Below are 13,145 nucleotides of genomic sequence, written 5' to 3'. Positions count from 1 at the left end.
ACAGCTCAGTCACGTTAATAAATTGATTTTTGTGCTTTGAAATGGTAATGCAACCTTCAATTTGAATCAGAGCAATAGTTAAATAAGTGGGGATATGTCTCTTTAGAGCTCACAAGTAGTTTTCCAAATAGTCTCTGTTCCATATATTTCTCTATATGATAACATACTATATGTTCATATTTCAGAAAGCTTTATGTTCACAACTGTGTGTTTAAAAAGCCTTTGAGTACAAATAATTGTTTTGAACAAGTGAAACCTTCCTTATAGTTAAATCTCTGGATTTAGTCAGCAAAATATATAAGAATATATTTTAATTTTGCAGGCTTAAATACTGTATTTTTAAGCTTGTGGGCAGCAAGATGTGTAAGAAGTTCCATCTCTGTATAAAGATCAAGGCAATTTTGCAGTGTAAGCAATTTGTTTGTTGACAACTGCAAATGTGTGGCTGAAAGATTCAGATGTTTTATGTAGTCTTCATCAACATTGTAGATGTAATTGCCTTAAGGTTTCTCTTCATTGTACCTTACTGATGGAGTCCTTTGTAGATGTGTAGACTATATCTTCCCCTTATTGTTTTTTTTTTTTTTTAAATGCCCATGGGACAATAGAGCTTATATTTTCTGCATTGCAAAAAGCTATTTCTGCAACATTCAAGAACTGCTTTTGGCTCTTTGACTTTATTTGTTGTCATGAAATTGCCATACATTTGACTGTGTATTATTTTAGTGAGAAATTATATTATTACAATATGATTAGAGGTATGGAAGTAGGATGGATTGTTGATCTGTAGTCTGTAGAAAAGGTGGTTTTGTAAGATAGGAACATTCTTGTGTTTGGCAAGAGACAGTACTCTGACTGTTGTTCTTCCCCTTGTGCATTTTTTTCCCTTTTTCATGTGTGGTGTTTGAATATGTCTTCAGTTGTGCTCTGCCCTATTTCTTCAGACAAGTGACTGTGTACTGTGACCCCAGCCAGCTGAAGGAAAATAAGGCGGTTTTAGGATCTTCCATCATTCTGCTACACTTAGGACTACCCTTGGGTTTGAATGTTCTTGCAAGACAAACATAACCTAACTTAGCTGAAAAAGAAGATGTATTCTTTTGTTGTGGTTTTTTTTTTCCTTGTCTTTTATAATCTTTGTTTTGTTTTCCATGATGATTAAGCAGTTAGAGATTTTTCTTTGGTCCTGCCCTATTGCTATACCTGCATGCAAATGACCTACTGTGGGAGAAGATATCTAAGGCTATTTGGTGAAAAACTGTAGCCATGGCACATGGTGGAAAGAAAACTGTGCTTATTAGTGTGGAACTGCTATCATCCATAGTCTTTGGATAGTCTACCAAGAAAGAGGTCCTCATGCAAATGAAGTTTATTTTGGGGTTTACTGTGGGCTGAGTTACACATTTTTCTCCAGACATCTTGCCTTAGTTTTGGTTTAATCAATGTGCACATTTATATAAAGATGACTGTCTCAGTATAATTCATGAAGTTACTAGTTTCTGAGCTGTAAGTGTGGATGCCAATTTTACACTACATTTAACTTTCTGTCTCAAAGGGTGCTTATCAGGTAAACCAAATGACGTAAAAGGGAGATGGCAGAAGCCTGCTACAGGTGCAAACTTGGGTCAACAGGCTCTAAAGAGGGGGGATCTAACAAGATTTCTCTGGAAGTCTTAAATGCTTTTTTACAATACTGTTCAATACAATTAAAAATAGAAGTGATGGTTAACATTGCTTTGTTGATGCTTTTTGCAAAGGTTTGTTAGCTTATGGTACAAGAGCAGAGAAATCACAGAGGATCTGTGTTTGATCAAATTCTGTAATGCAATTTGTTTAAATATATAAATACATTAAAATACTCTATTTTTTTTTTTTAAAAAATGAAGTTTGAATCCGTATAGGGCTTGATTGAAAAAACAAATCAAACAAAACCACCCAAACAAACAATTTTAAAAATAATTTTATGTCTTAGACTTGCTAGCACACAACAAAGAACAACAAATCTTAAGGAGACCATGGCTGTATTTACTTCAGTTCCAAGGAAAAAAGATTTTTTTCTTCAAACTCTTTTGTTTAAGTGTTAACATGTACAGTTGCTTGAAATGAAATACTTTACCAAGAGCTTCTCATAATGAGTGATGCGCAGTCCAGATTATTCATGATTTCGTAGAGACAACTGGTGGAAAAATAGCAGCTTCTGATTTCATTGTGTGTTGAAGTTGGAGAATATTCATGTATTTCTGTAGCTGTTTCTTTATTCCTTTTGGTAGACCGTTGGGAGTTTTACTCAGCAGTTAAAGAACATTTTTTAACATGTGTCAAATAACCTTGAATTTTTAATGTTTGAAAATGAGGATTAAATATCCTGTAGCCATTAATTTATTTTGTCCTCTGCTGACATTTCCTTGAAAAAGCTAGCGTAAACTGCAGATCAGCAAATTCCCTGCTGTTAAGCTTACAACTTCCCTGGTTTTATAATTACGCACAGCTGGTTAAAAATGGGATTTCACATGCTCATTGGTGCAGTGCGAAAGCACCTTGCAGAAGCGTTGGGTTTCTCTCCATCGGGCCGTGTAACGAGTCCCTTGCTGCAACATCTCGCCCCTCCCCTAAGCAACCAGCATACACTGAGCATAGTGGCTCTGCCAGAGTTGCTTCTGCTCTCATGGAGGAGAGAGCAGACCTTGCACTGCAGCAGGTGGAGCTCCCTTGGTGGATCTAACCCTGGGCTCTGGCTGAGAGGATCCGAGTATTACTTTGGGCCGTGAGACAGTTGTCGCTTCAAGCTGCTGCTAACGTGCTTAAATATAAAGCTGACTCGAAAATTTTAAAAATGGACACAGGATTTTTTTCTTTGCTTTTTTTTTTAAGATTGGGTTTCTAATGTGAAGCAAAATTTTTCCTGAAGGATTCAACCTATTTCTATAAAGGCTTATCTTTGAACACTATGGACCTAGATTAAATGTCAAAGACAGGCAGCAAGCAGCGCTTACAGAGGCATTTTTCTGGAATCTCAGTCACGGATCGATTCAAGTGCACAGGGTCTGAAAAAATGTCTCCTAGCATAAAAAACTTGGATTGTTTTTCTCCGATGCTATGCCACTGTAAAGTAGCATGTACCAACAACACTATATCTTTAATGTTTGGATGTAAGGTGGGTCTATAAAAGGACTTTCCTGGAAATGTAAGCTGCGTTTAATGAATGATTGCCATTATGTCTAATGTAACTGTACCTTAAATTTCTGATTAAATAGTGTGTATTTTGTTCCCTGCCTTACTCTATTATCAGAGCTCTTGGTGATTGTGACAGAAGTAATGAATTATCGTGCCTACTGTTTAAAGATCCCTTTGAACAACATTTTGAATTTACTGAATGCCGCATGTAAAATGTCATCATTCTCCATTAATCATCATTAATCATCATGTAATCAGTTTATTGCACTTGGCTTTCATTTTCTTCAGCTGTAGAAAATTAAATACACAGGAGACTTGCACTGAGATGCAGGGCTGGAAATGCCTCCTGACATCATATTGATGGAAGCAATTGTTAGTGGCAGGTTTGGGTTTAACAGTGCCCTCAGGCATTTAGTCATTTTAGAACTATATCAACTGTTTGGGTTTCAGAGGAATAAAACATATATAATTTGGAAATCCTCATAACAGTTAATGGAATATATTCAGTGCCTTGCTTTTTGCAGTAAAATTAACACACAATGTGAGGGATATGATGGGAACACTGAAGTACTGGAAAGCCCCTTTAGAATTAAAGGGATATGTGTCTGAAGTTACTTTTGAGACAGATTCAGAAATAGCTCTCTTCAAAACTTATTTTGCATATTTGATGTTTCCAAGTCAGCGTTTGTTATTTTTAACAAGAAATAATTGAACTAGATTTTATCTTATAAATTGGGAACAGGGGTGTGTGTGTGTACACATGCATACATGCATATGTGTGATGCATTTTTAGATAGATATAGATATCACAAAAAACTGATGTTGAATAAATGTCATCTAGGTTGGGAGGGAGGAATCCAAATTTTTATGGATCTTTTGAATGATTGAGTGTGAAACTTGAAGTTGAATGCTTTATTTCCAGGAGGGAAGAATTTGCGTTCTTTTGAATCTCCTTATCTTTCATGTGTCCAAAGCATTTTTCAGTTGTGAAGATGTATATATTGTTTCAGGTTGGAAACTATTTGCTAAAAAATTAAGATTCCTTTCATTTTTTTTTGTGGAACTGCACCTCCTTTTTTTTATTTATAAGATATTCTCGTGTTTATAGAATAAACTTGGGGAGAAAGCCGTAGAATGAAAATACTATTTTAATTTTGCCAGCTGAACTGCAGAGGAGAGATGCTGTTCACTTTAAGACCAAACTAAAAATATCCGGCAAACATCCAGAATCCACTTGAGGCGTTTTGTGTCAGCTGTGAGCGATGGCGGCGTTTTCTACCGCACTCGCGCGTCAGTGGCTCTCCCTTTCCTGTCTCTGTCTGAGCGTATTAATGACGACTCCTCACCGGGCGCGGAGCCGGGGGCAGCCTGCCCCGGGGTCTGCCTGCCCGCCAGGGGGCGCCCTGCCGTGGCGGGGGGGGAGGGGGCTTGGGCACCTGGTGTGAAACACAGGCGGCAGGATCCCTTCTCCCTGTGAACGTCGGCCGGCTCTACGCTAATAAGAGGTGTATCTTGCTGGTCAGTAGTTCTTGAGCGCAGGTAATTTAGCCGTGTTTTGTGTTAAAGTATCTTGGACTGTTTGTGCACAGACTGGAATTATCCTCAAATGAACTGTTAATACCGCGTGGGTACTCTATACATCTATGTCCCAGATGAACCAAAGGATTTAGGTTTCAGTAGTTGTGGCCTTGCTGATAGTTCAGAGAGGCTTTTGCAGTAGGCGCTTGTCTTTTTTGGTTTTTTTTTTTTTTTTTTAAAGAAAAGTTGCAGGGTTGTATTGCACTAAAAATGCAATACTCTTGTCTACTGAGAAGATAGCCTTTGAATGCTCAAAGTGTCAGTATTTAAATGTAAAGTCGTAATATAGGATAACCCATTCAACCCTTTACATAAAGAAACAATTCATCTCTCACAAGTAATCCCATGAAATGCAGTGTTTGCCATTTTCTCTTACTGTTTTTTTACCACATGTGAAAAGAACATTCACAATCTAACTGCTTCTTCTTTGGTCTCTTTTCCCTGGCCTTCTGGTGAACTGCTTCACTATGTATACTCCTGGTGTTTTTGCAAATGTATATACATATCTTGAATTGTTGGATCCTTTCTGGATATCCATGACATGAAGCATTACATAAATACTTAGATTTAACACTAGCTGTATATTTTGGCATATGATGGAACACTGTGACCTAAATAAACGTGTTATATGTAGTTTTATTCAAGACACCATGTCAAACTTGAATTGTCCAAGGGGCGTGAAATGCCTTATGTTTTTGTCTTGGCTCTAATTGGAAGAAAACTTAGTGCTTTTATTTGAGAATTAAGAAGGTAGTTACTCAAAGTACTGAACTTGTGTTTAAAAAAAACATACCCAAAGATCAAAAAAACTGTTCTAATATTTAAAGTCATTCATTTTATCATATGTTGAGGCCTAAATTGAAAATAGTACTGAATGTCCTATTCCATGATGAGTGAAGAAGTTCTGAAAATACACAAACACATACCCTCTTCTTACATTACTGAAGTTCCTTTTGTTAGCCACAGGCTTTCAGCTTTTCATTGTGAGTTGCTGTTCACCTGCAAAGAGACTTTATTTGGGTTTCATAATCTTCCTGGTTTTTACGAATGAAAAGTTTTCAAGTTAACTTCACTTCTGCAATAGTGGAGCATACCTTTTGTTTTGTGTCCTTTTCTTTTCCTCTGTGAGTAAGGCACTGTTACTTTCCTATGCACTAGTTTCTGGTTTAGCACTTTCACTAGACTATAGGAAGACTTGTACAAAATGCATTGGCATCTTAATGTACCATTCATTTTGAATTAGTCTTGTTTTAACAAGATAATGCAAAATTTAGCTGTATTGTTGCTTTTGGTGGTGTTGGAGCCTATTTTCTACTGAACGGTATCTAGACATCAGAGTCCTGAAGGTTGATTTTTAGGGAGATGTGATGAGAACTGAGAGTATTTAGTTTTTTCTACTCATCTGCTTTTGACACATTGCATCCTAGGCCTTTCATGTAGGAGTGGAGATGTTGAATGTCAAACAGTGTTTCCCAACAGCTTCAGTTACTGCAATGATCTTTTCAAGGGTTCTTTCAGATTTAGTTTAACTTCTGAACCGGAGCAGTGACTGAACAAGGACAATTATTTAAGCTTGGGGAGTCAGGTGCAAATGGTCTAAAGCTACTTTGTTTTATCATGCTGCCTGTTCATACTTCATCAGAGAGGGTCTGGCCCTTGTGAGCTTCTATTTATTGAATTCAAATGACAAGATCTGCTTATTAAAGTCCTCATTTATTCTTAACCTCTCTCAAAAAACGGGCTGGACTTGTACAGTGAAATTTAAAAGGTACCCAGGGACAGACTGTATAAGTCAGGCCGCATGTTTTCCCGGGTTTTGTTTGTAGTTTTTGTTGTTTGAATTGTGCAGTAATTTGGGAGTCGTATTGCTGTGTGGGTTGGGATGGTTAAAATCTGGAGGAGAAGTGGATATCAGAAGGTCAATTTATGAACTTTTAAAATTGTTTTTAAGTGCCCTTTCACTCTTATATTAAAGTTCTTTTAGCACTGATTTTTTTTCTTTGAGTGTGGAAAAGATACATTACTGTGCTTTCAAATTTGTTCTCACGTAAGACAGTGGATTGGTGTGTACATCTAATATAAATTGGATTTTGGTACATGTCCCATTTGGAAGAGAACTGTACTTACTGCTGCCTTGCATTTTGTCATTAAGTTATCAGTAGTTGAGGATGTTCTTGCATAATTAATTTTCTGTCCATGAACATGGCATTCTGTATGGCCTAAATCTCTGGAATAACAGCATTGTATGCTGTTGTGGATATGGGTCACCAGTTTAAGGCATGGGATTGCTTAAGTATTCTTTAAATAATTTCCTTTCATTTCTGTTTCAGCAAGATTTTTCATTAGAGGATCTTTAAAAAAAAAAAAACCACCACACCACAATTTAATTATCTCTAGAGGGTAGATTAGGCATGAATCTGTTTGAAATATCTTCTCTTTAAAATATAGATACGTGCTTGACAGACTAAAGTGAACCTTTTTTAGAATGAGTTTCCTAAAGCTTTTCTGTGCTTTTTCGTGGACAGGTGATCTGCATTCTGAAAAACGGTACTGTAAAATCAGCACAAAATCCTTGTACGTACTGAATGTTGTTGCAGCTACTTTGTTCATCCTCATTTTTGTCTAACTCTGCTAGGCCTGGGAATTGAAGCAGGAGGACACTGTGGGCCTGAACAAATAACACCATGAATGATTTCACTGTGGTGAATTTGGACTATCTTCTCATCTCCTGTAAACTAGCACTGGTTTATTAAAGTAAATGGATTTTTCAGTAGTTTACACCTGTAAATAATTTAGTCCATAGTGTTTGGTTACAGTTCAAAACTCCTTGAAGGTATAATCTAGCCTGAAGAAATTTTGTTAACTATGTTGCATCAGAAGAGAAATGTTTTTAATTTTGACACACCTGTGTACCTGCAACTTCAGGGCAGTATGTCTGTCAGAAGTATGTGTTGAATGTTTAGAACTTAGTTGCTTTGGACTTTAAATTATGATTATAAATTACACAGCAGTTTATAAACCTTCTTAAAAATAGTTAAATTGCTTGACTACTACCTAAGTGAGTGCTGAGAAACTTCTGAGACATGCAGCTGAGGCTGTCTTTCTGCAAGTTCAGAGCTGCTTTGCCACACCTGCCTTTTTCTTTCCTTTGATCTGTCTTGCCCATTGCTAGGTTGGCTCTTCTAAGCCAGGGTCTCCTTGGAGCCTGGATTTGGGTGCAGGACTGGATTCTCTTGGTTGTAAGCAGAGAAATGGTCTTCAGCTAGCCACTGTGAGAGGGGCTGGTCCTACTCTCTACCTGCTTTTCTCCTTATTATACCAGCACTGCTGCATGTCTCCTCTTGTTGTGAGCGACATTAGGGGTTAAAAAGGGTTAAAAAGAAAATTTAATAATGCTGGAAGCGAGAACAAACATTCTGCTGGATTAGCTTGCTTCGCAGCTGAATTCTAGTATGTGTACTAGCAGAAAGGGGCAGGGAGACGTAGTTGTACAGCTCAGCCAAGAGGGATTGAATAAGTCCTGGTCCTTTGGACAGTAGCTGCCCTCTGAATGAATAGGCTGTATTGTGAAACCTTATCTTTAGGCTCCCATGGAGGGTAACTTGCATGAAATTTTGCTTCATATGTAGCGGCAGAATTAACTTGGCATGACTGAAATGGTTGACTGAATTCTGGTTCAAGGGATGGCAGCTCCTGGGAGAGGAAGGGAATGGGCAATTTTGAATGGTGGCTGTTTGACCATGCCAGGTCACTCGAAGGCACTACCTCAGATGAGGCATTTCAGAGGTGATGCTCCATAGTGAAGTAGTACAAAACACTTCCACTTCTGTGGAGAGTTAGCTGTTATAAGATACAATAATTTCCTTTACTTGAAGCACATTGCTCAAAAGTAATTTCTGCAAAGGGCAAGGATAGTGTGGTACCTTTCGGAAGAAGTAGTATTGTGGATTTTATTCATGCACTTCATGTCCTTTTCTTCTATTTGCACTTTGAAGCATTATCCTGTAAGTATTTGAGTTAGTGTATTTTAAACATGGAATCTGTTTTTGTTAGTAGTTTCAAGTTTTTTTGTGGAGGGTTTTGTTGTTGTTGTTTTTGGTTTCGGTTTTTTTTTTTTTAGATGCTTATAGCCATCCAGGTAAGGAGAAGGTATGGAAGTGTTTTCACATTGGTGGTTGTAATAACTGAAGTCTTAATGCTCTTGCTTTCCTCTTTGGAATTTTTTTCTTCTGCCTTGTGCTTCTTTGTTTAATGATTGGTATTTTTAGAGAAAATGTACTTTCATTGCTTCTACTTTATAATTTCTGAAGCATATATTTCATTTTTTTCAAAAGCATAATTTCTCTCATATAGTAGAACTTGATCTCGTATGGTCTCAGCAATAAAGGATTGACTGGAGTAGGGTTGATGAAGATTTTTAAATTTTATTAAAGTACAAAACCAATTCAGGGTTGTAACTTCAAAGATCTCTGTCTCATCAGTTATTGGCTAAAGGAAACTGTGCATATTTAGTGTCTGTCTGTGTGTGGTTGGGTGTGGGTTTGTTGCTGTTCGGATTTTTTTTGGAGGCTGGGGTGTGGGGATGGTGTGCTGTAGGGCAGGCTGTGGCGGGGTAGAGATTCCCAAGGAATCTTAGTGTTGGCAGAACAACGTGGCAGGGAAGAGAAAAGCAAACAAATCCTTACTCTTGCAGCACAAGAGTAACAAGTAAGCAGTTATGGGACTTCAGCTGCCCCATTTAACCACTTCTTTACTGGCAAAATGCTGCAATATTGCTTTGCAATGAGTCTACGGAAGTCAGAGTAGACTGATGTATAGCTCATGTCCAAAAGAGAGATCCTGCCATGATTTCCTCCGTCCTGCACTGTCTCTGGTGTTCGAGTCCCTACCTGAATCGGGGTCAGTAATCCAGTACAAGTCTAACCCTGCAAAAGAGGAGAAAAAAGTTGGCAATTTTCTGCTGATTTGAGTGCCAGAACCAAAGAAAGGAAAGGCATATGGTGCCTTCCCCAGGGTTTGGGAGACAGGGAAGAGTAAGAGATTCCTGTTGTTAGAAGTTTAGCTGTCCTATTTGACCATTCTTAGGGATTGTTTTTTTGCTGGATAGACAAAGATTTAAGTATTCCTGTAAGACAGGCACACAGGGGTGGGTGGGCAGGAAGGAAACGAATGGGTTAAGCATTACAGGAGTTGGTAACTGATGGATTGTTTCAAACGGTTTCTTTGTAGTTTATCCTGTAGGCTTTATAACTTTGTAATACTGCATCACTTTTAAGGGCAGGGATCTTTGTGGTAGCCTAAAATCATACTTTCATGTAACTGTTAACAGGGCTAGTTATCGTACACTGTTTGTCAGGTACTGCCTTGGTGTAGTGTTCATGTGCTTGTAGACAAATGGGTTACTTGCCGTGTTCTACTGGATAACCATGTAGAAATGACTTACCAAGATGATGACTATTTATTTAAATTGTAATACGTAAGTCTTAGAATTCTGTTTAAAAAAAAAAAACCCCAAGGAAATGTTGTCTATCCTAAATATGCTTTATTAATAATAGGAATAACTTTTGCCAAGTATAAAACCATTACATGTTTAAATGTTTCTTCTGTTCCTTTAATGACATGACATGCTTTCCCTGTAAACTAGTAACAGCTACGTATGTACTCCAGAGTATACTAGTAGTGTGTGACTGTGGTTATAAAATGTTGGGGTGCATCTTATGGACACAGTAAACCTTGCTGGAAAGGTTACATGACTAGCTTTCATTTTGAGTTTTAACTAGCAATAAAATGCATGGACTACCTAAAGTGCCTCAGAGTTTGCTGAGACTACAAAGGTGAAACTGGAATGAAGCTTATATTTAAGTATGTTTGTAATATGAGCCCATGTTAGCTCTGGAGGTTGGAGGTGCTGGATGAGCAGATAATGCTGCAGTCCAGAGAACAGGTGAATATTATGTATGCTCCTGATTTCATTAATACTTTTTAGTAGGGATCTGCAAGTGTGGATGCAGCACAGTGTCTAGAACACGTCCCTGGTGGCTAAGTAATAAGTTCTGGTTTTTGAAATTGAATGCAGATTAATGAGACTGAGACTGAATAATGTCTTGTGTTTCTGTCTGAAGACTTACTTGTTGGGGAAGCTTAATCTGTCTAGTAGCAAACCCATATTTTATTGTTTCATAATGAAGCTAGTGGTAGTAAATTGCTATATTGATACCCCAGTATGAAAGCTGAAACTCACAGAAAAGCTTTTGGCAGGTGTGCTGTATTGGAAGTATAGGAAAAAAGCTTTTGAGGCTGACAGCTTGTTTTAAAAGGCAGGACAAGTTGATAAATCCAATTGGTACTGAGAGTTTCTGCTATTAGTGAATACTCTAGTGTTAAAGTGTTTGTAAGAAAAAACTAGTAAAGGGAAAAGTTCTTTGGAAAAGGGGGACATGCTACTATATGCAAATAGGCAAAAGAAAATTAGGTAGCTTTACAGTAGTTCTAGATGAGACTAAAAAGGTTGGAACCTTTTTAGACAGGATCAGTCTTTGCACTGAAAATACTAATTAAAACTTTTATTTCTAGATTTTTTTTTTTTTTTTTTTGCCTTGAAGTCAGCAGATTCTGTCTGACTTAGGATTTCTGGATGATCCTTTCATGTTTCTGTGGTGGACTGATATTTTTCTATAATTGTTTTCTTCAGAAATACCGCTATCAGGATGAAGATACACCTCCACAGGAGCACAGCTCTCCACACATTACCAATGAGGTGACGGGTCCAGAGCTGGTTCATGTATCGGAGAAGAATCTGTCACAAATTGAGAATGTCCATGGATTTGTTTCCCATTCTCATATTTCACCAGTAAAGGTAGGCATTTTAAAGGTAGTTATAAGAGTGTACTCTTCTGATACACTCTCCAGGGATATAATTTGGGGGGGGTATGAGATACAACTGCTTCTTTTTTTTTTTTTTAACGGAACTGCTGATTTGTAAAATACACTTTGTAGTCGTTAAAGCATTGACTTAGTTTCATTCTGACAAAAATATACGATAGTAAAATGCTCAGATAACAAATGTCTTGGGTGTAGTTGTCATGGGCACTATGGTTACTGCTGTCAGTTACATTTTGGGTTTTCTACCAGGATCTTGTAGAATTGATTCAGAGTTTGTTTTTAATCAAGGCCCTATGTGGAAAATGTAATAAGCCAAGTGTAATATATGTTTCTGGAGTTTTCTAGTATACAGCACCATTATTTTCAAGACACCTCCAGTAACTTGAAGATAGATTTGAAAATTAGGACAAATTTGAGTGTGAGGTTTTGGGGGATAGGGGCTGTAGCAGGCAGTTTTATTTACTGGGTTAGTAGGGTGATGTAGCTTAACTGTTTTCTGAATAGCATAATATTTTAGTGTGCCAGACTAAACACTCGTTTCTGTAACACTTTTGAGTCTTTATAGCTTGTTTTGAGGAAAAAGTGGAGAAATTATTGGTTACTAATGAGTAGGCTTTAGAATGATGAGGTGGGCTTACAGGTAGGCCTATGGTTTGGTATTCTTAACATGAATTGTTGGGGTGTGGTAGTATCCTCTATGACTGAAATTGGCAGTGTACTGTAATGAACACTACTATATTTTTAAGAAAAAAGTTCTTTTGAACTTAGTTGCATTTCCAGATTTTTTTATTTTAGAGAACAATCTTGTTGAATGTATCAGCTCTTTGTAATTGACTTGTAAGGATTCTGCAGAGGAAACAACTGTAGTGGGTGGGTGTGTTTAGTAATTGTGTTTCAGCTTTGTAAGATTTTAAAAGTATACATGTTGGTAGTGAAAACAGTTATTTATTTTTACTTATAACTCCATAAGGAACTCTCAGTGTGTTTCCACAGTCTTCAGGAGCTAGACAAGTTGAATTTTTTTTAAGCCCTAATGAATAACCTTTTTGAAGTGGGCTATATTAACCTCCGAAAAGTCTTGTAAGAAAGCTAGTATGACAAACCTTTCATTTTGAGAATGGCTAGGACCTCAGTCTTCTCTTGCTTATGAAGGTAGACACACAGTAACTAACTTACAATAAATTCAGGGAATTAGACATGTGATACTTGGAAAGTAATACATCACATTTTGTGTGCAACCATTGGAAGTAAAAAATAAATCCTCTGCCTCTGGGGACTTAAGGTCAACTCTGTTTATTCACAAGCTTTTCCTAATTCATAGCACAGTTAGTCTTGCATTTCAGAAAGCATAAAGGGATCAAAAAGGCACAGAGGCAAACTGTAAAACTGTAACAAGTGATCAAGTGTAATGCACTTCACAATTCAGATACTTGTAGAAATAAAAAATAAAGTTCTAGAATGGGTGTGTGAGACTGAAGCTTTTTTTTCTTGGAACTGACTAGGTGGTATTT

At 37.4% G+C, this 13,145-nt stretch overlaps 1 protein-coding gene across 1 annotated transcript in view; it reads left to right on the top strand.

Moving 5' to 3' along the window:
• Positions 1–13,145, top strand: part of DLG1 (discs large MAGUK scaffold protein 1) — a gene marked incomplete at its 5' end in the record, with an annotated part of 140,766 nt that overhangs the window by 19,587 nt on the left and 108,034 nt on the right. The window contains one exon of the mRNA XM_082003803.1: positions 11,444–11,608. Coding sequence (XP_081859929.1) covers positions 11,444–11,608 — 165 coding nt within the window. The remainder of the gene's footprint in view (positions 1–11,443; positions 11,609–13,145) is intronic.

Source organism: Phaethon aethereus (assembly GCF_964289735.1).
Source record: "Phaethon aethereus genome assembly, chromosome: 9".
Lineage (NCBI taxonomy): Eukaryota > Metazoa > Chordata > Aves > Phaethontiformes > Phaethontidae > Phaethon > Phaethon aethereus.
The sequence above is the reverse complement of the archived record's forward strand: the minus strand, read 5'-3'. Positions and strand labels throughout refer to the sequence as shown.